This window comes from Pezoporus wallicus, unplaced genomic scaffold (assembly GCF_028554395.1).
Source record: "Pezoporus wallicus isolate ANWC-B61680 ecotype Strahan unplaced genomic scaffold, APGP_CSIRO_Pwel_v1 contig_360, whole genome shotgun sequence".
Taxonomy (NCBI): Eukaryota; Metazoa; Chordata; class Aves; order Psittaciformes; family Psittacidae; genus Pezoporus; species Pezoporus wallicus.
This window is the reverse complement of record NW_026640059.1, coordinates 4,903,978-4,925,848: the sequence shown is the minus strand read 5'-3', so window position 1 is coordinate 4,925,848 and position 21,871 is coordinate 4,903,978. Positions and strand designations below refer to the sequence as shown.

At 38.7% G+C, this 21,871-nt stretch overlaps 1 protein-coding gene across 16 annotated transcripts in view; it reads left to right on the top strand.

Annotated features, from left to right (window-relative positions):
* TRIP12 (thyroid hormone receptor interactor 12) overlaps positions 1–21,871 on the top strand; it is an 83,003-nt gene that overhangs the window by 18,863 nt on the left and 42,269 nt on the right. For 13 of the 16 annotated variants that reach the window (XM_057417098.1, XM_057417101.1, XM_057417100.1 and 10 more), the window contains exons 2-3: positions 11,869–12,015; positions 21,539–21,664. In XM_057417098.1, coding sequence (XP_057273081.1) covers positions 11,918–12,015; positions 21,539–21,664 — 224 coding nt within the window. In that variant the 5' untranslated portion in view covers positions 11,869–11,917. Of the gene's footprint in view, positions 1–11,868; positions 12,016–21,538; positions 21,665–21,871 lie in introns of those variants that run through there. The other 3 variants (XM_057417103.1, XM_057417102.1, XM_057417107.1) reach the window with 2 other exon arrangements.

Genomic DNA, 21,871 nt, shown 5'->3' with positions numbered 1-21,871 from the left:
GTAGCCTTTCTTTCAATCTGAAGTGATTGGCTATCAGCAAGGGTTTTAGGACAACTGGGCCATGCTGTGACCCTGAGCAGAAGTACCTTATTAGCATAAATATGTTCATCTAGTGAACTATAAAAGATGTGTATAGTTACAGTTGTTCCTTATGCAAAGAAAATGTATGGGTAGCCTGGGAGAGAGGAGGTAAAAATCATTGGTGAGGAACAGGCTAGTGGTACTTGCACATATGGGAAGGGAGAGAGGAGTTTGTAGTAGACACTTTTTTTGTCAGTACTAAGGTTTGGTGATGGTGAGTTCTTGTCTAGTTTAAATTAAAGCTAAGTCTGGTATCCTAAAAAGCAGTTGAAAGACCTCTAATACTTAGATTTGCTTAAGTTCAGTATCTTATGCTCTGCATTCAGGTTCTGGGAGCATTCATTTACTGATCACATACTTGGTAATCTCCCTGTACAATGCCTCATTCTTACAGACTTGTTTTATTTGTAGAGTACTGAAAACATGCGTATGTGTGTAGTAGACAATCTCCTCAAAGTATGGCATAAAGTTTAATGCCTTCAGGCTTTTGACAGCTTCTTCCATGACTGTAAGGGTTGGAGCCTTCCTGACATGCAGTTCTGGAAACCAGTATTGTGTGTTCTTCTGTGTAGTTACCATGACAGAATAGCTCTGAGTACTATGGAGTTCTGATTCTATCAATGATAGGATCAGCTTAAAGACAGATTAATCCTTAGTGTTTAACAGGTGCTTCTTTAGGTGTGACTTCCTTTTATTCAGCTTTACAGAGAACTTGTGTTTCTTTAAACTGATATTTGGTAGGTAGTTTGGTATGTGATTTCATACAAGGTAAATACCTTTGATTGTGCCTGTGTCAGTGATTTGGTATATGTATTGGAGCTTGCTCTTACTACATCAATGTCTAAATAATGTCAATGTCTAAATTTTTCTTAGGTTGAGAAGATGTACCTGTGGCACATGAGCCAGTGGCATCTTGGAATTGAGCACCTACCCAGTTTAGAAACCTTAAATATGTTTTAATCCCTTTGTTTGGTGTTGCAGTATCCTTGTGATAGTTAAAGATCTGTATGCAGATCCAGTGCTAAGGAAGCCGGAAACTTAACCTGTTTTAATTGGATTTCTTCCTCAACAGCTACAATTAAACCGTTTTCCAGATTGTATCATGTGGCATAGGAATCTTGTTATGCAGTAGGCCTATGACCTTTTTTGGATAGAAGACTTCATTCAGGATAGCATAACCTGCTTGAGACAATGTAGGAAAGGAAGCCTTAACAGACATCAGTTTGAGTCAGTGCTAAATACAAGTGATTAAAAAAACCAAGAGAAACTCCTGAGATCCTCCTTATTTGTCCAGACTTCTAAATGACATTCTGAAGGTACAAAAACTTGAGACCTGTTCTAGTAAAGCTGAAAATAGATGTGTCCTCCCCTTCCCCTGGAAACGTAGGATTTTTTTTATTATTTTTATTAAATTTGTTTTTATCTTTTAAGTGTTTCTCTTTAAGCCATGCTAGTATGAGTGATTGGGCTTCTCTACTTTGGGCATTTCTGTATGTAAACTAGTTTCAAGCTGAAGCTGAATATTGTAAAAACGAAGACTCGATCTCTTCCCTCCACCTTGTTTTCAGGATACATCTACATAATGCCCTATAAACTTGGGTTTGTCTGTGGTACTTGTCAAATCCAGTAACTTCTGTAAGGTCTAGTCTTTTCTTAGTTCTAGTGGCTAATTAAAGTGGTTTTGCTGATTTAGACTTTGAGAGGCCAAACTGTGTTTTACTAGCCACTGAGCTCACCAGTTCTCTCTGTAATGTAAGACACCTTGGCAGAAGCTGATGAGGAACTTGGCTGCAATGTGGGGCATATATTGTCTAACAGGCTCTGCAGGTAGGACATGGGTATGTACCGTGTCAGTGTTTGTTTTATGCTATTGCACTTTGATTTTACTTAAGGGCTGCGTGTGCCAGATGCAGGTGAACAGCAGACTGCAACTAAGGCACCATCTGGTGTGTGGGGTTAGAATGGGGAAGAGGCTTGGTGTTGTAGCAATAGATTCTGCATTCAGACTCACAATGTTGAAGTAAACCGAGCTATGCAGCTCAAAAGCAGCTGGGCATTAAGCATTGGGCAGGGCAGACTTGGAGTGGGTGATGATTTTGGGTACTTCTCTGTTCACGTGCATGCCAATACTGAAATAGAGCTTCTAAATTAAAATTTTCACTCACTGCTCAACTGACTTTTTTTCTTCACTGGTAATAAGTGCCCCCCTGCCCCCAGCTTTGCCATGCCTGTTTACTTGGTCTTAATTTGACCATCTACCTACACCTTACTGTCTTTGTTCATGGTGGTTTCAGTCGTGTGTACTGCATGAAGAGTTCTGTTCTCATTTGTGTTGTCACACAGAAGGGAAAAACTCCTCATTCAAGTTTGTTCCCCTCTTCTGAAGAGAATGTTCTTCCTTGCACTTGCCAAGGTGGCATGTTTGGTTTTTATGCCATTAGTGAAAGCTTAAGCCACTATTGCACAGATAGTGAATTTTGGCTCCTACTAAACCAAAGTTTCTAGTGAAGCTGAAAAGGAAGGGCAGAGGAGATTTTTACTTGTACTGCTTGTGATGTCTTTTTTGGGAGTCTGCTAAAACAAAGAACTCTCATCAATTCACTCTGTAGCATTCACTACAAATAGAGTTTTGTTTAGAATTTGGCTGCTAAAAAATGCCCTTTCCCTTGAAGAGATACCAGTTGCTTTTGTTTAATTAAAAAAAAAGGAAAAAATGTTATTTCTGTTGTTGCTAGCAAGTTGGAATCACAATTGTATTAGCAGCAGTTAGGAGAATTACATGAGACTCTCCTAGTGTAAATTTGTTCATCTAGCCGTCTGTCAGTAACAGTAATCTTAAAGTTCTTGTAGAGATGAAGTCAAGCTCTTGCTAGAGGGTCTGATTTGGCAGAGGAATTTTGCTCCTTTTTGCACTCCTCCCTTTACCATTGCTGTGCTAAAAGGGAAAAGGAGCTGTCAACAGAAGCAAAAGGTGGTTCAGTGTTCTGCAGCTAATGTTTGCTATGTTTATGTATGCTAGCTCTCTATGTGGTGTAACAAATCTTTTGTGTTACTGAGATGGCTTAAATATTTCTGGGCTGCTTCTTAAGCTGAGCTGTCACTGGCTGACTTGCAGCTCTCCAGTTCAGATTATTCTTTTACTGAATATAGATTAATTCAGAAGTTTCTGCATTTTAGACGTTTTGTAGTCTTTGTATTTGAGTGCTGAGAAAATGTAACTGATGCAGATTTGTCTGTATTGCAACAGAATTTAATGCTTGACTGGTTAAAAAAACAAACCAAAACAGAGCACTGAAGACCAAGAAACTACATGTGTTGTAAACATGAAAATATATTCTTCAAGGATTAAATTATGGTGTTCTGCCACCAAGAGAGCATTCTCTCTATTAATGAATTCAAGTCAAACCATACACTGATGGAAAACTTATACTGAACTAGTTTGAGCATGTTACAATGACATGAAAAGGTAACAAAACCCCAACCAAACACAGTGTGGTGGCAGAACTGAAGGGGGATGCCCTGAAAACAATGTTGTATTTTGTTTATTCCATGCAACTACTTTTTCTTCTCAAACTGCAGCTTCAGGTCTTCCAGAGGAAAGGAGTGTAGGAGGTAAAGGCTTTTATAGTCTTAATGTTAGGTAGGCCCCTTAACCAAATCTCAAGAATTCAGTTAAACTTTAGTCCTGGTTTAATTTCTCAGTGCACTAAAAGGGTGATTCTTTCTTCAGTACTGAAAACTATGGATTCCTGAGTGCCATGAGCTGGGCACAGTGGTCATACAAACAGACCTGAGACACCTGAGCTCAACTTTGAATCCGATATAACCATATGCAAACCAGATCATGATTAGTGTTTTTTTTGGTTCCTTTAAGCTGTCCAGATGAACAGGAATATTCTGCTGTGTAACTTACCCCATGTGCATTTTATTTTTTTTGCTGATTTGTGCCTCCCCCGCATAGGTTTCTCTTGGTTCTTGAGATGTTTAGGTTCTTATACAGCCAGTTGTACTGGTAGCTGGTTATAAAGCAGTCTGCCAGTGGTGCCTATTCTTGTCTGTAGTTTGAATTAGTGCCGTGTGTGATATTTAATTTTTTGATAAAGTCCAAAAGGATTTGCTGAGGTTCTGGCTGTGGTGTGTAGACCAATCCACCATTTTCTTTCTAAATCAGTGATGGGTTCCAGGTCTTGGTAATCATTATGAAGCAAGGTTTTAAGCTTCTCCAGGTTGCAGAATAAGTCTTCAGTTTGCTTTTCCATATCAGGCCCAGCAAAGTCTCTGCAGTCTCAGACTTCAACTGACCTCCTTGAAGCAGGGGAGGCTCTTCAGCTTTTGCAACTCAGAATGTCTTCCCACTGTCACAGAACTATTATCAACAGTGGAGCATGTGATAGCATGTGTTTAGACTTTTTCCTTGAACAGTACTTGACCTCTTACTTCCCCTGACGATGTGTTCTCAAGCTATGGTATCTTTTGCACAACTATCTTACAGTCCTTTCACCAGGTAGAAGTCAGTAGGTAAGGGTGCTATTTTTTGGCTTGGGGTCATGGCATGTGTAACCCGTTGAATCACACAGTCCTAACAACCTGGGCATTCCTCTAGTGAGTAGTGTTGTGCATCTTTAAAGAGGCATTTTCAGTTTGAGAATATATTGTGAGAACTTGAGAATCTTCAGTTTGAGGCAGTGATAATCTAACTGCCAATTTGCAGTATAGCTTCCTCGAATTCTGAACCATGAGATCACAAATTAAGGTATTTTTAGCTCTTTCCTTTTTCTCTTCCATGCCAGAACTTTCTCTTCCCATTCTTTGTCATCGTAGACACGTATGTATAGATGCAGTCTAGAGAACCTTAACATGGCACTTAATATCCTTTCAAGTTCCTACCCATTGGTTTTGCTGATTCTGTGAAGGCAGCCTTCTGCATTGCCACTCTCAGCTAGAAGGCTGGGTAAGGTCTAAGCTCTTGAAAGACTGCAGAGGAAAGTTGACTTCTTCCTAATGCAAGGCCCAAAGGTTGCCATAATCTTCTGATGACTGTTTGTTGTAAAGTCAGTGAGTTGAATAGGGAGTAACTGTGCTTCCTTTACTAATTTACCATTTCCTAGGGAAGTGGTGGAATCACAGTCCCTGGAAGTGGTGTCAAAAATAAAAAAGCATAGCTGGAGCAAGCATGGTTTAGTGGTGGACTTGGCAGTCCTGGGGTAGTGATTGGACTTGATGGTCTTAAAGTCTTTTCCGACATAGTTGATTCTGCGATTCCTGTCCTCATAATCGCCCCCTTCCTCTGCCCCTGTGGAGCTCATCGCTTGAGTGTATTTATAGCCTTACTGGTAATTGAGAAGTAGTTGTCTGCAGTATCTGTTATCCATACCCCTTTTAATATACAGGATGTTTCTGAAATGGTCAAGAAATGCTTCCACTCTAATGATTCAGAGTAGCTAATTAAAAAGAGCTTCCATTGTGCTAAAGTTTGGTGGTGTGTGTTTGCGTTTTTCTTTTACTGTGTTTTTTTTTTTATTGTGAGTTTTTTTTGTTTTTGGTGTGAAGTTACCCAGTGTAAAAATGGACATGTGAGCTAGCCCTGAGTCTATAACGTCTTCAGTGACTGGACTTGTTGATATTTACAGCTTACATGCCCATTTTGCTCACTTCCTCACCTTGGTCCAGGTTACTGGGTTGTATTTTTGAGGAACTGAAGGGAAGGGAGTGCTTTCTGAGCTATATGGTATAGCAGTTTTTTAGAGTGTTTCTTTTCCTCTCAGAAAGGTTGTCCTTGGGAGTGATGGGGAATGTGTCTGCACACCTTTAGATCTACACAGATCTGAGGTATTTGGTTACTTTAACTGATATCGCATAACTACTTATCAAATGTTTCTGTTGAAAATACTGTTTTCTGATAGTCTGTTAGTGTCTTCTTTGCATGCCTTTGTACCTGGTATGATGTTTCGATATCTTACTTGTTTTTTTTTTAATAGGGTTTTTTTTCCTTTCCCCTTTCTTCAGGGTATCTCTCATGATTCACCTTTTGCCTTTGTGCTCTTGCTCAGAACTCAGATTATATCTTGTCATCATGGTTGGAAATCATAATTTCTCAGCAGAGTGAAAGATCTTTAATCTGAGGTCCTACTTTCAACAAGAGGTTGGACCAAATGATCTTGAGATCCTTTCCAGCCATGGCTTTTTTAATGATTTTAACTCTTGTTACTCCAGTTGAACCCTACATCAAGAAGGCATCTGGTCTGAAGAGGAGTTTGCCTCTATGCGCTGTCAAATTCTGCTTGTTGTCTTATCTATATCTTACTAATGTCTTCCAAGAGAACTGACAAATGTGGTGCATGTAGAATTGTTTAAGTTTGTGCTGCAAAAGATATAGAAATCTGTTTCCTTACCACTTGACATGCTTGTTTTAAGAAGCAGCTTCCTTGATACTTGTCTGTCCTCCCAGCAGTGAGGTAATGTTACAATACTAGAAGGCTGTAAAATCTTATTTGTCCTGAAGACTTTCTGTATGTACTGAATTTGTTCTAGTTAGTTTGTCTGTGCATGTATTTGTGTATGGTTTGGTTGGTGTGCTGTGTTGAGGTGGTTTTTTTTGTTGTTGTGTTTGTTTTTGAAGAAGCATTTTTAATTCCTTAAGGCTCAATGCTTTCATTCAGCTGAGTAATCCAGGATTTGCATGAACACAGCCAAAATCCATACATTTTACTGTGCAGCACCTTGCAGCTCATGGGACAATATCTTTTCCCCTTGTTTGTGTGTAGGAATTTGCTGTCAGTAAGAAGGGAGGGATGATAATGTGAGAGATGTCACAGAAAAGTTTTCTCAGAAATCTTCAGTATGATGTTCTACCCTAAATTATTCCATGAACTATTTCTACAAGCAGAAGGGGCATGAGGTAGCTACACTGAAAATACAAGCTTCTGCCTGCATGGAGCTTTGACATGAAATTTATGTTTGGGGATGAGGACTGCAGTGGTAAAAGTGGGCAGGTGAATAACTGCTGAATTTGGAGAGTACAGTGAGGAAGAATGTTTTGTCAAAGTCAGCTGCACGAGACTCAGTTTAGAGCAACTAACTGGTCCAAAAAGTCATCCTAATATATTTGAGTCAAGGTAGTGTAGTAGAAGTAATTGAGTGGTTGCAAGTGCTTGCTTGCAAGGCAGGAAAATAGGTGTGTATGTTTGCAGGTAAATGAGAACCTTGTGAGCAGTGAGCAAAAATGAGGTGTAGCTGTGAGATCAATTTAAAATTAAGTAATATGGGTCAAAACCAATTCAATAGTTACTAAACCATATGCACTAAGTTGTTCAGTTGCAATTATAGTGTCAAATATATTGTATGCTTATGTGTTTAGAATGCTGCTTCTTAACTGACTAGGTTTATCACAGATACAGTTGATCAAGTAAATCACTGTTGTTTATATTGAAGGAATGTAAATTTGAAGTCTTAGACTTAATGTTTTCTGTTGAGTATGCTAAACTCTGGGTTTCGACTGTCAAGATATGCAACTTTCTGGAAGAAATGATCTGAACTTACAAGGCGTATAAACATCCTCATCTTTTCCTTCTCCCTCCCTTTTGCCTAATACTGACTGCAGAGTAGTAAGTCTTTGCAATTTTGAGAAGCTGGATTACTGGAGCAGCATGAAGTAAGGCACTGGTTTTGGGGCCAAGGTACAAAAGAGGAGTATACTGACCAGTGCACTTAGCTCAGCTGTAAGCTGCTAATGGGTATTAAGAAGTGTTACAGGCAGAGGTTCTAGGCATATCCTTAAATATACAGGAAATTGGAGTGTAAATGCCTGAATGTTTCCTGTACTACCAAGACTCTTGCTAAGAACTTAAAAAACCCTTCCAAACACACCCCCCAGACAAATTCTAGAGCTCATCCATGTAGAGGGTGTGGAATGCCCTTTCTTGTGAAAAGGTTCAAATCCATTTTTACAGGTGTTGTTACTGGTGTGCCTTGTTACACTGTTAGTGGCCTTAGAGCCTATTGGAGTGCTTCAGTTTACTCACTCTTTTCCTCACTGTAGCCTACATAGCAACAGGCTACCTTCCCTTGAAGGAATTCCCTGTGAACTGTAGTGATTTCCGTTAGGTAAAAGCCAATACAGGCTTGTTCTGTAGTTGTCTAGTTCATCTTTTTGCTTTAAAGGTGTGGAAAAGTGTCTGTCTTTTCGTATTGGCTTTCCCATGAGAAGAAAGGTAAAGGCTTCACGGCAAGTTATCAAGTGTTTTTTGTATCTTGTGTTCCTGTGGAACCTAAGTAGTTAGCTATACATTGGCTATAGTGTTTGTAATAGGTCTACAGAAAGGAACTCTATTTTCTTTCTTGTACCGTAGCAAAGGGCACTCACTGTTAATGGTATTTGAAGCATTTACTAAAACTCATGAATACTATGCAACAAAATAACAGTTACATGCCAGTGCTGTTAGATATCTTCAGAAGATGTGTTGTGGATTTATTTGAAATGCTGGCTTTTAGAATTTATCCTCAATCTAAAGAGTCTGCTTATGAAGAGAGCATCTTTGGGCCAGTGCTTTAGCATCATTACAGCTGGGACTGTAATGGCTTGTTTACAAAACTTTACGCTAGAAGAGGACCTGAACTTAAAATTTGCAAACTGCAAAGTCTGTCAACTGAAGCATGGAGGTCTGATGTACAGTTGTAGTGCTTTTTTTGGTTGGGGGAGTGGGGAAAAATGCTCACTATAGTTGAGAAAACTCTTAAAATGTGACAGGACTGCACTGGCACATTCAGCTAATCTACTGGGTTACGCATCTACTTTGAACTGAGGTTTCTAAATGGGGGAAGAAGCCAGGTGCTGGTAGTAAGGCCTATAGGTGGAGGGACAGGTCTGAAAGAGAACAGCTCAAATTTAGGATCCTTGGAGCTCTTGTTGTAGAATGTGGAAGACAGTTGTGACCCACTGAAAAGATGTTTTCTGTACTAGACTAACTGGACACATGGTATTGTGTGGCTTTATATACTTGCAGTGAGACTTCAGTTAATATTTTGATGTTAAAGGTCATAGCTGAATCATGAAGCAGCATTATATTTAAAGGCAAACTGGGAGTCATGGTTACACACTACACAATAAGAAGCAGAGTTGAGAGTTTTGAATAAAGAAGGTAACTCTGGACATCATCTTGACTTGACAGATGCCTTACAGGATAAACCATTTGCCATTTCATTCTTCTACACAGCTGAAAATATGGCAACACACTGTGCTGAATAACTTCTAAGCACAGACCACTTAAAATGGCTGGCTGATGCAGAGAGGTAAACATTAAACTGAAGCTTCTTTAGACAGCACCAGGGTTGCTTGTGTGATGTTTTCTTCAACCTAACTCTTCTCGTGTTTGGTGGAGGAGGCCCTGTGCTGGCCCTAGGTAGAAAGGCATGTGGCTGATCTAGCAGAGCTGCAGAGTGAGCGTTGATTCTTTTGCAGAATGAAACCTGCTGGAATGCACGTTCCTACAGTCAGTACAGGGTGATGCAATAGATAATGGCAACCATACCATAGTTTGACAGGAGTACCCAATTTCAGCTTCAGTTGGTCTTTGTAGAGGGCAGTACTCCCTCATTTCAGAAAATGCACAGAATGTGCCTGCTTGCTGGTGCTTATGAAGAGATCGTTTGTTGGTTTTTTTTTTTTGGGGGGGGGTGTGTTTGTTTTTTTATTTTCATTTTTCTGTTTGAATATAAAATACTAGAGAATGCATAATGGCATTTGACAGTGTCTGTGACTGACTGCAGCTAGACCCCCTAGGTAGTGTTGGAACCTTGGTCAACTTTCAGCCTGGTTAATGCTAGGCTTCTTGTCTTGCCATCTGTAGCATACTCTGAAGAGAATGCCACTATTTGTTCTCTCCTCAGCCTGACTGATCTGCCTGCACCAGCAAGCTGTCATAGTTTCCAGCTATAGGAGGCTTTTTCTGTTCTACTGTAAATCTTTGTGCTCTAAAGCATCAGAAGTTGTAGACTGAAGGTGTTGTGTTACTGGAAAGCTGGTGGGAGTATTTGCTAGGAGTTAGGAACTACAATAAGAAAAATAGTCATGAAGAAGAAAAGCTCAGCTTTTGAAGAGTAGCGTTTACAGCCTTCTCAACTTCCCAGTCATCAAGACTTTTTAGTTGTGAGGTTCATTGAACAATGTTTTGTGGGATTGTGTATTTTGTGCTCCACTTACATTCTTCCAAGCTTCTAAGCATAAGGTAAATACGGCGATTTGCTAATCAGTCCTACTTCTGGCTTTTGCTGTCTATGTCTGTGTTGGACCTCTCAGTAGGAAGAATGTAAGAACTGTCAAAAGATGCTTTTGACTCCTAGGATTAGGATGGGGAGCAGTTCTGCCTAAATTCTGTTCTTTGATTCATGGAGTTTATTTAAAATATTTCTGGCATGCTAACTGGGAGCTTTCGGTACTGGGCTGCATTTTTACAGTGTAACAAGACTGGATCTAGCCAGCAGAATCCTGATTACTAACCATGTGTGCTGTGCAGGTGTCTTGATTGTATGTATGTTCCTTTTGGCATTGTACTAGGTATGTGAGGTAATGTTTTGTGTAATACCAGTTTATGTCCTGATTTCTTATGGCCTACAGTAAAACAGAATAATTCAGGATGCCTCTCCTCCCCCACCACTCCCTTATGTTCAGTTCCATAAGGCTTTTTGAGAGGAATAAATATAGCGAAGTGTTGTCTGGCTTTCCTGACAATACCAGATCTTCAGAATTATTTTATTGGAGGCATTTAAATTTGAACTGAGCCTTAGTTATCTGCAGCTGAAATGTTTTAAACTTTTTCCTGGCAGACTCTTTGTTTACTGTGTTATAGATATAATGAATCAGCATATAGACAATTGTGTGGTCTTGTTGCTATGCTCTCTGTATAGAAATTGCAATTTAGAATAGTATACAAAAGTTATCTTTCCACTGAAGATCCAAGTGAGGCTTGATCCTGAAAGACCTCTGTTTCTGAGGCCTGCAGCTTGGTGTTATGGTAGTCTTTTACAAATAGCTACCAAAATACTGTGTAGATCCATAGCAGTCACAAAGAAATTCCACAATTAGCAATGCAAAGCCATCACATGGAATTTTTTTATTTTTTATTTTTAAATATGTTCACTCATTAATTCTTCTGTCTCAAATACCTCTTCACACTAACTAAGCTCTGGTGAGCAAGAACTTGCTTATATAGCTAGATCTCTTTTCCTGAATTTAACTATATATTTTTACACAAATGGAAGTTGCATAAATCTGCCTACAGAAAGAAGCTGCTTTAAAAGCAAATTAGTTAAGTTACTTGTGTTATCTTCTGCATACTGCTGTTTATTCTCAAAACTGGCATTGTAATCTCCCACAATAAAATGCTTAAGTACTATTGTTTTCTATCAGGCATTGAGTTTTATTACTTGGTGTGTTTTTACTTAGTGTTGACAAATACAGGTCATCTTAAATTGCATTTGTCTTGTTTCCTTCAAATAATTATAAAAGCCTGTCAGAAAAGAAGCATGTCATTATAGAATAGTTTGGGTTGGAAGGGACGTTTAAAGGTCATCTAGTCCAAGGGGTCATCTGTATGGTGTATATATATTGAGAACTGGTTGCTCTGTATTAAGGGTCTGAAGATTCTTGAGAAGGATCTTGATCTATTTGTCTTTTAACTAAAAATTGTTCAAAGTTTTTTTTGTCTTAATAGCATTTTACATTTGCCTCTTGAGGCATGGCTGTGAGCTTCATGCCATGTCTCTTATGATTATCTCTCTCTTGTCTTTCAGTGAATGATAGTGTCTAGAAAGGGTATGTCCCTTCAGGAGAGAGGTGCCAATGTCCAACCGGCCTAATAACAATCCAGGGGGGTCACTGCGACGTTCACAGAGGAACACTGCTGGGGCCCAGCCACAAGACGACGCAGTAGGAGGAAGGTATGGCTATTGTCTGTGTGTTTTAATGTGTAAAAGCAAGGTTGATGTGATTTAATTAGAGAATGTTTTCTATCCTCTATTCCAAGCACTGAAACTTGTTTAAAAACTTCTTGCCCCTGAAATGCTATCTGTACTGTCATTGCATGAGTTGAAGACATAAAAAACTTTCAATCATGCATGTTTAGCTAGAATAGCAGTAGCAGATCTGTGGAGAAAAAGTGTAACTGAGCTACATTCCACAGATCACAGGTAGCAGTAAATTCCTTTCTCCTCTTCCTTTCCTGATAACAAAAAAATAAAGGGGGGGGGGGGAGTGAAAGTCTGATATGTGTAATCTGAGAAAAAAGTTGTGTCCCTGTTAGAGAAGACTGAATAACTGCCACCTCTCTGTTCCCTTGCACTTTATATTAATCCAGTACAGTTTTAGAATAATTCAGGAACAAAAGGTTTGCCATTCTTTTAATATACTTGCCCTAGTGACCAAGTGGACCAAATTGTATTTTTTCTGTAAGCGATGCCTCTACAATGCAGAACAAAGATGATCCTTGAAACTTTTCTGTGGAAGCTGACTGTATAGTTATTGTTGTGTTCTTTAAAGAATTAAGAGTCTTCGTCTGACTGGAGCTTGTATGGATAGGTGCTGCTTTAATTTTGTTACATTATTAATCTTATGAAAAATGGTTATAGTATCATGGTAGGAAGCATCTGTTTATATTCTGCTTCTTCAGAGGTGTTACTGGTGCAGTTGTTTGAATATGTGTATCTTGGGCTTTTTTTGGGGGAGGGGGTTATAAGAGTATTAAAGTACTGCAGGTCAGTGGCACAAAATAGGGTGGTGTTTTTTGTTTTTGTTTTTTCTTTTGCCATTAAGAAATCAGGCTATAATGAAAATGAAGATAAGGTATATTTCTTAACTAATACAAAGTCTGAGAATGAGATCACTGTGGAATGGGTGAAGGAAGCTAGCTGTTCTTCCAAAGAACCTTGCAGGGATTAATTCAGTCTGCAAAAGGCAGCTTCACTTTTTCTAAACTAATCTACTGCACAAGTGGAAAACCAGGTGATAAACGCAAGACTTCTCTCTTGGGCTTCTGTAGCATAATGAGGAGGAAGTTGCTGCCCTATGTAGCTGATTATTTTGCAAGCTAGAATTGTCTGTATAGAATACTCCTTTAACTGAGACATGTTGACATGGTGAACCCTTCTTCATTCCATTCTGTCCGTTCTGTCTTATCTCTACATCTGAATGGATGTTTAGTAGGATATTGCCCTACGAGCTCTTTCCTTCCACTGAATTTGACCTGGAATTAATAATCCTCTTCCTAGAATAAAAGACTAGAGCCCAGTTATTTGGGCATGGGGTGGGGATTTTTCAGGTATCTACTATTTATTCAGATTTAATAGCAGAATGCCAGGGAGACTTCTACAGTGAATCAGACAAATTGAAGAATTTTAGGGGTAGCACTTTTTCCTTGCAAGAAAGTTACTCATCTGCTGTTTTTTATTGTGATCTGTTACTTAAGCTATCACACAATGGTTCAAGATGCAGCTTATCTTAAATGACTGGACCTCCTCAAATCTGTGTGTATCAGACTTCCATGAGCAAGAGTGTATTGTACTCCTCAACTGTGACCTTTATCAGAACCAAAGCTCTTTGCTTAAGTGAAGAGGATGAAAGATTACAAGTCTCTTTGAAAATACAGGCTCTGTAGAAAGTCAGGGCAGGTCCTGTTCTATCTCTGAACAAGCATTTCTGGCTGGCAAAGAATATAAAAGGCTTGCATAAAGCATGCTGGTTAATATAAACTTTATAATGAACTTGATTTCTTTTACTGTCTTCTGTGTTTCCTCTTTAGTAAGCTGCTGGGCAGAAAAGGCTATTGTGCAAGGAACAATGCAAGACAGATCTATCGGGTCCTTGAAAATTTTGTAGATTAAATGGAGGCAGAGGCTCTTGATAACAGTCGCTCTGTCCCTGGTTGCCTGGCTTTAGACACAAACTTCAGGACTAATCCTTCCACGCATGAGGTGACATAGTATCTTCTAGTTCTGCTATTGAGCAGTACATTAGGAGGGTTTAGAGTTCACAGCTTGATGTACCTTCTTCATTAAGCCGTTCTGTACCGTGGTAATTCATACTACTTTGGCTTTTTTTTAAAAAAAAAAAGGTGGGGAACCCCAAAACAAACAAACCCACCAACCCAGTGCCCCCCTTTCTCCTCCCCTGCAGCCAAACACACCTTTTCATACATTAGTTGTTTGGTTTTTGTTTTTTTTTTTAAACACTTGGAACACTAACTTCTAATCTTTTTGACATTTGTCATCCATAAAATGCAACTCTTCAATTTCAACTGTAAATTCATTTAAATAGAATGAAGAAACTGTGGCAAGAGCAGCTTCAATGATATGCTTATATTGTGCAAAAAAAACTTGTGGGCTTAGGATGCATGTTAGTATTTTAGCTGGAGTTGAGAATGTTCTTTTCAAGCAAATGTGTCATCCTTACCTACTGTTTTGGCTAACATAGTGAAGATAGTCTTGGAGTACTTTGAATTGGAATCTTTCTGGATCAAGGCAGACTGGGAGTTGTGCTCTGTGAAAGAAGCTCTTGCCTCCTGGTCACCTGTGGTTGTAGTCTGCTCTCCTTTGAAGTAGAAATTATTGAAATGCATAACTGTTGGACGTTGGTCCTTAATGACAGCTATCTTGCTTTATGGTTTTGTCTGTTGATCTGCACTACTTATTAATGTGGTTGTACAGGCAGTAGGAGATTTTATTCAGTCACTTTATTAGATCCATGTGTTTCTTAACCCAAACCAAACCCCATGCACAAATGTAAAAAAACTGAACAACAACAAAAAAGAAAAAAAAAAAACAGAAAAACACCCAACCCTACAAAAAACCCGTCAAAACTTAGTACAGTATAGGGAATTAAGCAGTAATGTGAGTCTGTAGGGGGTTGTTGCTTCATGCTTAAAATTAGCCACAAAGTTTATAAGCAACTTAAGGGCCACGCCTTCTGAAGTGTTGAAGGTTACTTCACTTTGGTCACAGATATGCAGTCATACGCCTTTGAGCGAGGACAAGTTTCAATACTGTCTGAACTTGTGTAGTTGATTACATTTTTTCTTTGTATAAATAGCTTTCTAAATGCTGGAAATGCTTTTTTCTTGAAGCTTTCTTGTGGCTGAGGTGCACATACTTTCAAAATACAGAATAAATGACAAAAACTTAGAGTATTTGTGCAGTTTGTCACTTGTACTGCAATTTCAGACTTTGATGTGAAGTCGCCTATTCGAATGTCAGTGTGTGGTTGTATAGCCAAATGGCTTTGCAATAGCCTTAGCTTTGCCTCTGTCTCTTACGTTCCAAATGGAGTGAACACTACAATAGGCTTGGGTTGAATAAGGTGTTAAAAAGTAAGCAGAGAGGCTGGAGAATGGTATCATCACTTCCAAGCTGAAATGCTAGTGCATGTCCTTCTGTATATAGTCTTTGACCGTTTTGCAGCTTAAAGGTCTTCTGTTAAAACTTTATCAGTTTAACTTGCTGAACAGCTACTGTTCTCTTGCTTGAGGACTTGGGAAACTCCAAACTCCTCTCTGGTCTAGTACATAAAGCATAAATGCTTTTAATCTTCCTCCTGTGACATATTATACTGGCAGATTTCTCTTAACCTGGAAGCAACAGTGCAAACCCTTTTTTGTCTAGACTGGGCTTATTTGCTGTCACCCTAATAACATCAATACTTGCAGTCAAAAGGAGTGGGGAAGCCCATGATGTGTTTTCTGCTGGAGTTTTACTAGCAATTTAACATTCAACACAGTATCACAGATAGTGTAAGATGACTGTCGCAGCACAAATTGTAAGGGAGCTTGGCATACGTTATGTGTGCTTTTCTCTAGTGGAAGCAGAGGATGTATTTGAAAACAGACTTATAACTGATGAACTGTTTTCTTCCCCATATATGCACATACTCCCATATGAAGATAGGCTGAGAAAGTTGGGGCTGTTCAGCCTGGAGAAGAGAAGGTGGCATGGAGACCTCATAGCAGCCTTCCGGTATCTGAAGAGGGCCTATAAGGATGCTGGGGAGGGACTGTAAGTGATAGGACAAGGGGTAATGGGTTAAACAGGGGAAGTTTAGATTGGATGTAAGGAAGAAGTTCTTTACTGTAAGGGTGGTGAGGCACTGGAATGGGTTTCCCAGGGAGGTTGTGAATGCTCCATCCCTGGCGGTGTTCAAAGCCAGGTTGGACAGAGCCTTGGGTGACATGGTTTAGTGTGGGGTGTTCTGGCTGATGGCAGGGGGGTTGGAACTAGATGATCTTAAGGTCCTTTCCAACCCTAACTATTCTATGATTCTATAACCAAACTGGCCTTTGTGAAGTTGGACTAATGCGATTCTTCTGTTATCAGTACTGAGGTTGGAGTAACTTTGTGCTTTGGATGACTTTCTGCTCTTGTGGATATTATAGTTCTTAATGGCAGTACTAACAGTTTGCAAAATGTTTAGTGTTACCATTCTAATTGCAGTTACAGTTATGATGGCACCTTTCTAACTGTACAGCATAAACTCTTGTCTGAACTATCTTCCAGCACTTACCACTGAAGGATGACTGTTTGCAGGTTTGTAAGGAAGCAGTAATGATGCTAAAGCTTCCCTTTGCAGCAGTAAACCAAAGAGGAGTGGGAAGCAGTTGCATTAATGAGAGCACCCTTTTCATGGGGGCAGGAGGAGGTACTTGCTGTCACTTTAACTGTCTACGTAGTCACCATGTGTGCTGAGGAATTGTTGCCTTTGTGGCTTAAGTTCCCAGTGATGCCATATTATTTACTTTGAATGGGAGCAATTTGGAAGCTATCTTGTGAAGCACACAGTAACTTCTTTTCTGAAAGAGATGCATTTGACTGCTCCTTTCAGTTGTGAGCAATGTTTCAGTGTATTGGTATGGAGTAATGGAAGTGGTCCTATGAGGTAGAACATTTCAAATATTTTAGTTTCATGAAATGACAGTGGCACTTATTTTTTTAATATGCATATTGTCATTCTTCTGAAATCTTTAGGAACAGTATCTCAGTAGGATATCAGTTTGATTGACTGCTATGCTGTTGCAGTTGTGTATGAAAGTATGATACGCTATAAAAGTAAGTTTTCAGATTTTCAGTTTTGTGCCTTTGAGATTGAAGACGAAATCTTTAATTTCATAGAGAACATAAGTTATAAGTAGTATCTCAAACACTTTGGACTGGCCTTTTCCAAATAATAAAACAACAAGAATGTTTTTGTCACTTACACCACTTACCTTCTAAACAAGATTTGGTTTTGGACCAGTCTTGATAATATATTAAATGTTAACATCCTGAGACTTGTGCATAAACTAAATTTAATGTTTGAGTCTATGGGTAAGACAAGTGATGTATTTCTGAGGAGAGAAAATAGTTTTTTTTACACAGCCTACTGCTATTGCTTTTTTTTTTTTAAATCATCTTTTGACAGAAGTAAAGGGTGTTTAGTTTTGTAGACTTCATGTTTGGAAATACTTAATACCTCAGCTGCTGAGGAACATGATTTAGATGAAACACTTTGTTTATTAACTAACTTCAAAAGGTATGTTTTTTTTATATGCATTGAGTAACTCTTTGAGGACAGGTTCTAGTTGGTTCTTTATTATGGTTTTCTAAGGAAGGCTAAGGGCTGTTTATGTAAACACTGCAAAATGGTGGATCACTTGTCAACTTACCTATGTGTTATTCTAAACTGACTGAATTAAATTATATGTCAGCAGACAGCTTTGCCTGGTTGAGTGAAGCCTTGGGGTGGGTTATGAAACTGTGTTTAAGTTGGGGGAAAAAAACCCAAGCAAAACAACCAAACCAAAGCATAAAGAAGGGGGGGGGGGGGGGGGGGATAAAGAGGGCAAAAAAACCCACCCAGAAACCAAACCAAGAAACCCCGAGGCAACAAGTGAAGGTGCAGCAAGCGCTGAGTCTTCTTGGACCTGCCACTGCAAGTTGAAATGGACAAACTCGAGCTCATAAATACTTATCATTTTTCATCATTAATGAGGAGCAGGCTCTCAAAATGCTTGGTGCTGGAATATTGGTTTAAGTAAAGCTTCTGAGTGAATGATACATTAATGGAAAGAATAAAGAGCTTGTAACTAGGTAAGTTACAATGTAAAAGTCTCAAATTATGGCCAAAGGCACAAGTAGATTACGACCTTTAACAAGAATCAGTCTTCTAACTGCCCTTGTACCTTTCATAGCGCTTAGTTCTCTAAGCATTACTCTGTTTCTCGCTCAAGTATTCCAACATACCTTTGTATATAAGTTAACTTTTAACAAAACCTTAGGCAAGCTGTCACAGCCTTAATATAAACTGGGACAATGATACTTGGTTAAAGTTCTTTTAATTTAATCCTGCAGTCTCTCCAAATTGTCAGTTTGCTTGCTGTCAGGCATGTCGATCTTGGAGAAGGGGAGTTAATGTCATGCTCCTTTTAACTGATATGCTACTGTGTGCAGAGTTGCTGTTGTCTTCTGTATCTTCTTTTTGCAACACATGCAAGTGAATCATTAAACTAAAGAGAAGTGAGAGCACAATAGGTCTTTAATAATAAAATGAAAAAAATACTTATCACTTTGACTCCCTGTTATATATATTTCCAGTATAACCTTTCTGCTCTGGCTATGAGTGTTATTTCTATGGTTGGTTTGATGGATAAATAAAATAAAGCAAATGCAAATAGCCTGCATGATACAGTATTTACAATCCCTAGGGTATGGTTGTAGCTGTTTTGGTCTGCATAAGTTGGACAATGGTATGAAATCATGTTTGTAAAGCTTGTAAGACCCTGAAGGTAATAAAAGTGGAAGGGGGAAAGCCTGAAACAAGTGGAAACTCTTCAGTGCATGATTTAAATAGTTGATGTTTTGATGTATTCCTTTAGTCATATTTTAGTTGAAAAGATCTTAAATTGTGTGAATGCTTAAAGCACAAAATTGAATACAGTTGTAATTAAAGCAAACAAAATATCTTTAAGTGATAATAAGCTTTAAAAATATACTTCAGAATAAAGGAACCCTGATCGATTAGCTTACATGAAAAATGAAGTTCCTGCCAAGTGTAAATTATGTAACAATTTCTGTTACTCCCATAATAAAAACATTTCAGTGGGAAAATTAAATTTCACGCCTTAGTCTTTTGTTGGGAAAAGGGAAATCCAAACACTCGGGATTAGGTGAAAGGTTCCCAAGGTTATCTTGGAGTTTGCTATTAGGAGCTAGAGATCTGTTTTGTTTCACTTGCTTTTGATATTAAAAGTGATTTCTTCTATTATAAGAAATAAAAACAAATTACTGGAGTAATTTGCAGAAGATGCTGTTAATTTTTTCAGACTGTTACCCTCTTAGATTTATTTTTTCATAGTTACCAGCCCAGCTGGTAACTCGGAATCATGCAGCTGATCACTCACACCCTTTCTCTGGGTAGGAGGGGGAGAATTGTAAAAATGTAAAACCTGTGGGTTGAGATAAGAACAGCTTAATAACTGAAGTACAATACTATTACTACTACTAATAATAAGGGAAATAACAAGGGGGGAGAATATAAAGCTAAAAGGGGAAAGGAGGGAGAAAAAGCCAACCCTATAAACACAAGTGATGCATAGTACAATTGCTTAGTGCCTGCTGACTGATACCTAAACTGATCGGAGTAGTGATCTGGGCCTTCTGAGCAACTCCCCCCAGTTTATATACTGGGAATAGTGCTGTGTGGTTTGGAATAACTCTTTGGCTACTCTGGGTCAGGCTGTGCTCCTTCCTGCTTTCTTGTGCCCTTCCTCACTGGCAGAGCGTGAGAGTCCTTGATCAGGGTAAGTGCTGCTGAGCTGCAACTAAAATGTAGTTGTGTTATCAGCATTATTCTTAGACTAAAGCCAAAACACAGCACTGTACCAGCTGCTAGGAAGAAAATTAACTATCCCAGCTGAAACCAGGAAAACACCTTGTCTAGGTGCATTTTATATCTTTGAGCAACTGACTAAATAAGAATACTTTGAAAGAAAACAGAGGAAGGAAAGCTGTAAAGAAAACCAGTCATATTACTGAACTTTTACTATTTTGACTCTTAAGGATATTATCATGTGGTTGTCACTTAGGTTAGATGTGGTACTTTTTTCCTACTAAAGTTTGTGTTAAAATCCTTAAGAGGATGATGAAACTTTCTGGTCAAGTAGCAGGCTTAGCTCTACCTTTTCTGCTAGATTTGTCATTTGGTTGGAAGAAGGTATTGAAAGCTTGTGAAAATTTGTATCTTCCTGTAAAGGTGTACTCTTGTAACTTTTTGATGTTAGGAGGCATGGGTTGGAGAAGACAATTAAATCTGAAGTCTGCATTTCTCCTCCCATATGATTCAAAGATACTTGTATAGCTTAACTCGAAGGACTAGATAGCCTAGGTTAATAGTGTGTAAGCAACTTTTTTTTTTTTTTTGAAATATTGCTTCTTTCAGCATTAATACTAGGTTGGTTGGAGGTCTCATGAAGGTTAGTGGGATTTGAGCATTAGAGTTCTGAGGACAGCTGAGTCAGTCAAAAATGTGTTATATCTGGGGAAGTGCAAATGACATGTTTTTTGCTGTAGCAGTTATTTATGCTATGCTGTTTCAAATGCTGATGAGAGCTGTCTTTTCTGAGTCTTGCAGGTGGTAATTCTGATTGGGCTTGAAAGTAGATGTGGAATATGTGAGGATGTCTTAAATTTTATCTATGGCATATTATGATCTTTGTCCTCCAGTAACAGCTTATGCAATAAACCATTTTTTTTTCATACAGCTGAAAGCTGCTTGGAAGACCTTTCGTAGCTTACCTGTATGAAAATCATTCCTTTCTCTGACATGACAGGTTTCCTCTCATCTGACTGCCTTCATTGGTAGAATGCGTTTCTTCATTCCTCTGTTATGGAAGAGCTCTTTATCTTTTGAACTAGTTGGATCTGCAGCCAGAAAATAACTGGCAGGGTTGAGCTTTCCTACTGAGTAAATGGTTGCATTCCTGTTCTGAGCATTTGACTTTCTTAAACTGAAGAACAAAGAGATACTTGTAAACACTCACTGGATAGTCTTGATGTATGGAATCTTGAGGTTGATGGGTGTTTCTGAGAAGACGTCTTTGACAGGTGCTCTAGTCTTGTGCCTTATTGTGCTAACTTAATGCTCAAGCGAATAATTTGGTAATCTTGCACACCAGAAAATGTCAAATTTACCTACACAGGTTGGGTGTGAGATGATGTTTTATTGATTTAAAATGACTAAATAATTGTGTGCTTTACAAAACAGTTGCACTGGTAGTGATTTTTAACTGCACCAGATGATTCTTTTGAAATGTCTTTAAGGGTTGATATGGAAAGGGTTGCAGCTGTAAACTAACATTTTTAAGTGGTCCAGAGAAATAAATAATTCTACCTACAGGTTTGTATCTTGAAATCCTGATAGATTTCTGTTTTGACTTTCTGCTGACAGGTCACATTTAGGGCAGGCAAAACATAAGGCACATAGCCCTCCTGAGAGTAGAAAATCTATTTCAAAGACACCCAAAGTGCAGTCTAACACTCCTTCTGAGCAGTCCAAGGGACACTTTTCTAAAAGGTAATTGTACTTCATATTCGTATGTTAACCAGTGTTACTTGCACTTCACAACTGTGCATAATATATCTAGTCATACAGAGTTCTTGTAAAATGTATGACTAATAGATTTTACCTAATTTAGGTGTTGCATTCAGTGGATATGTTTCAGTGTTTCACATTCTGTTTGTGCTTTGTTTTTCTTATTCAGCAACTAAGCATTCCATCAGT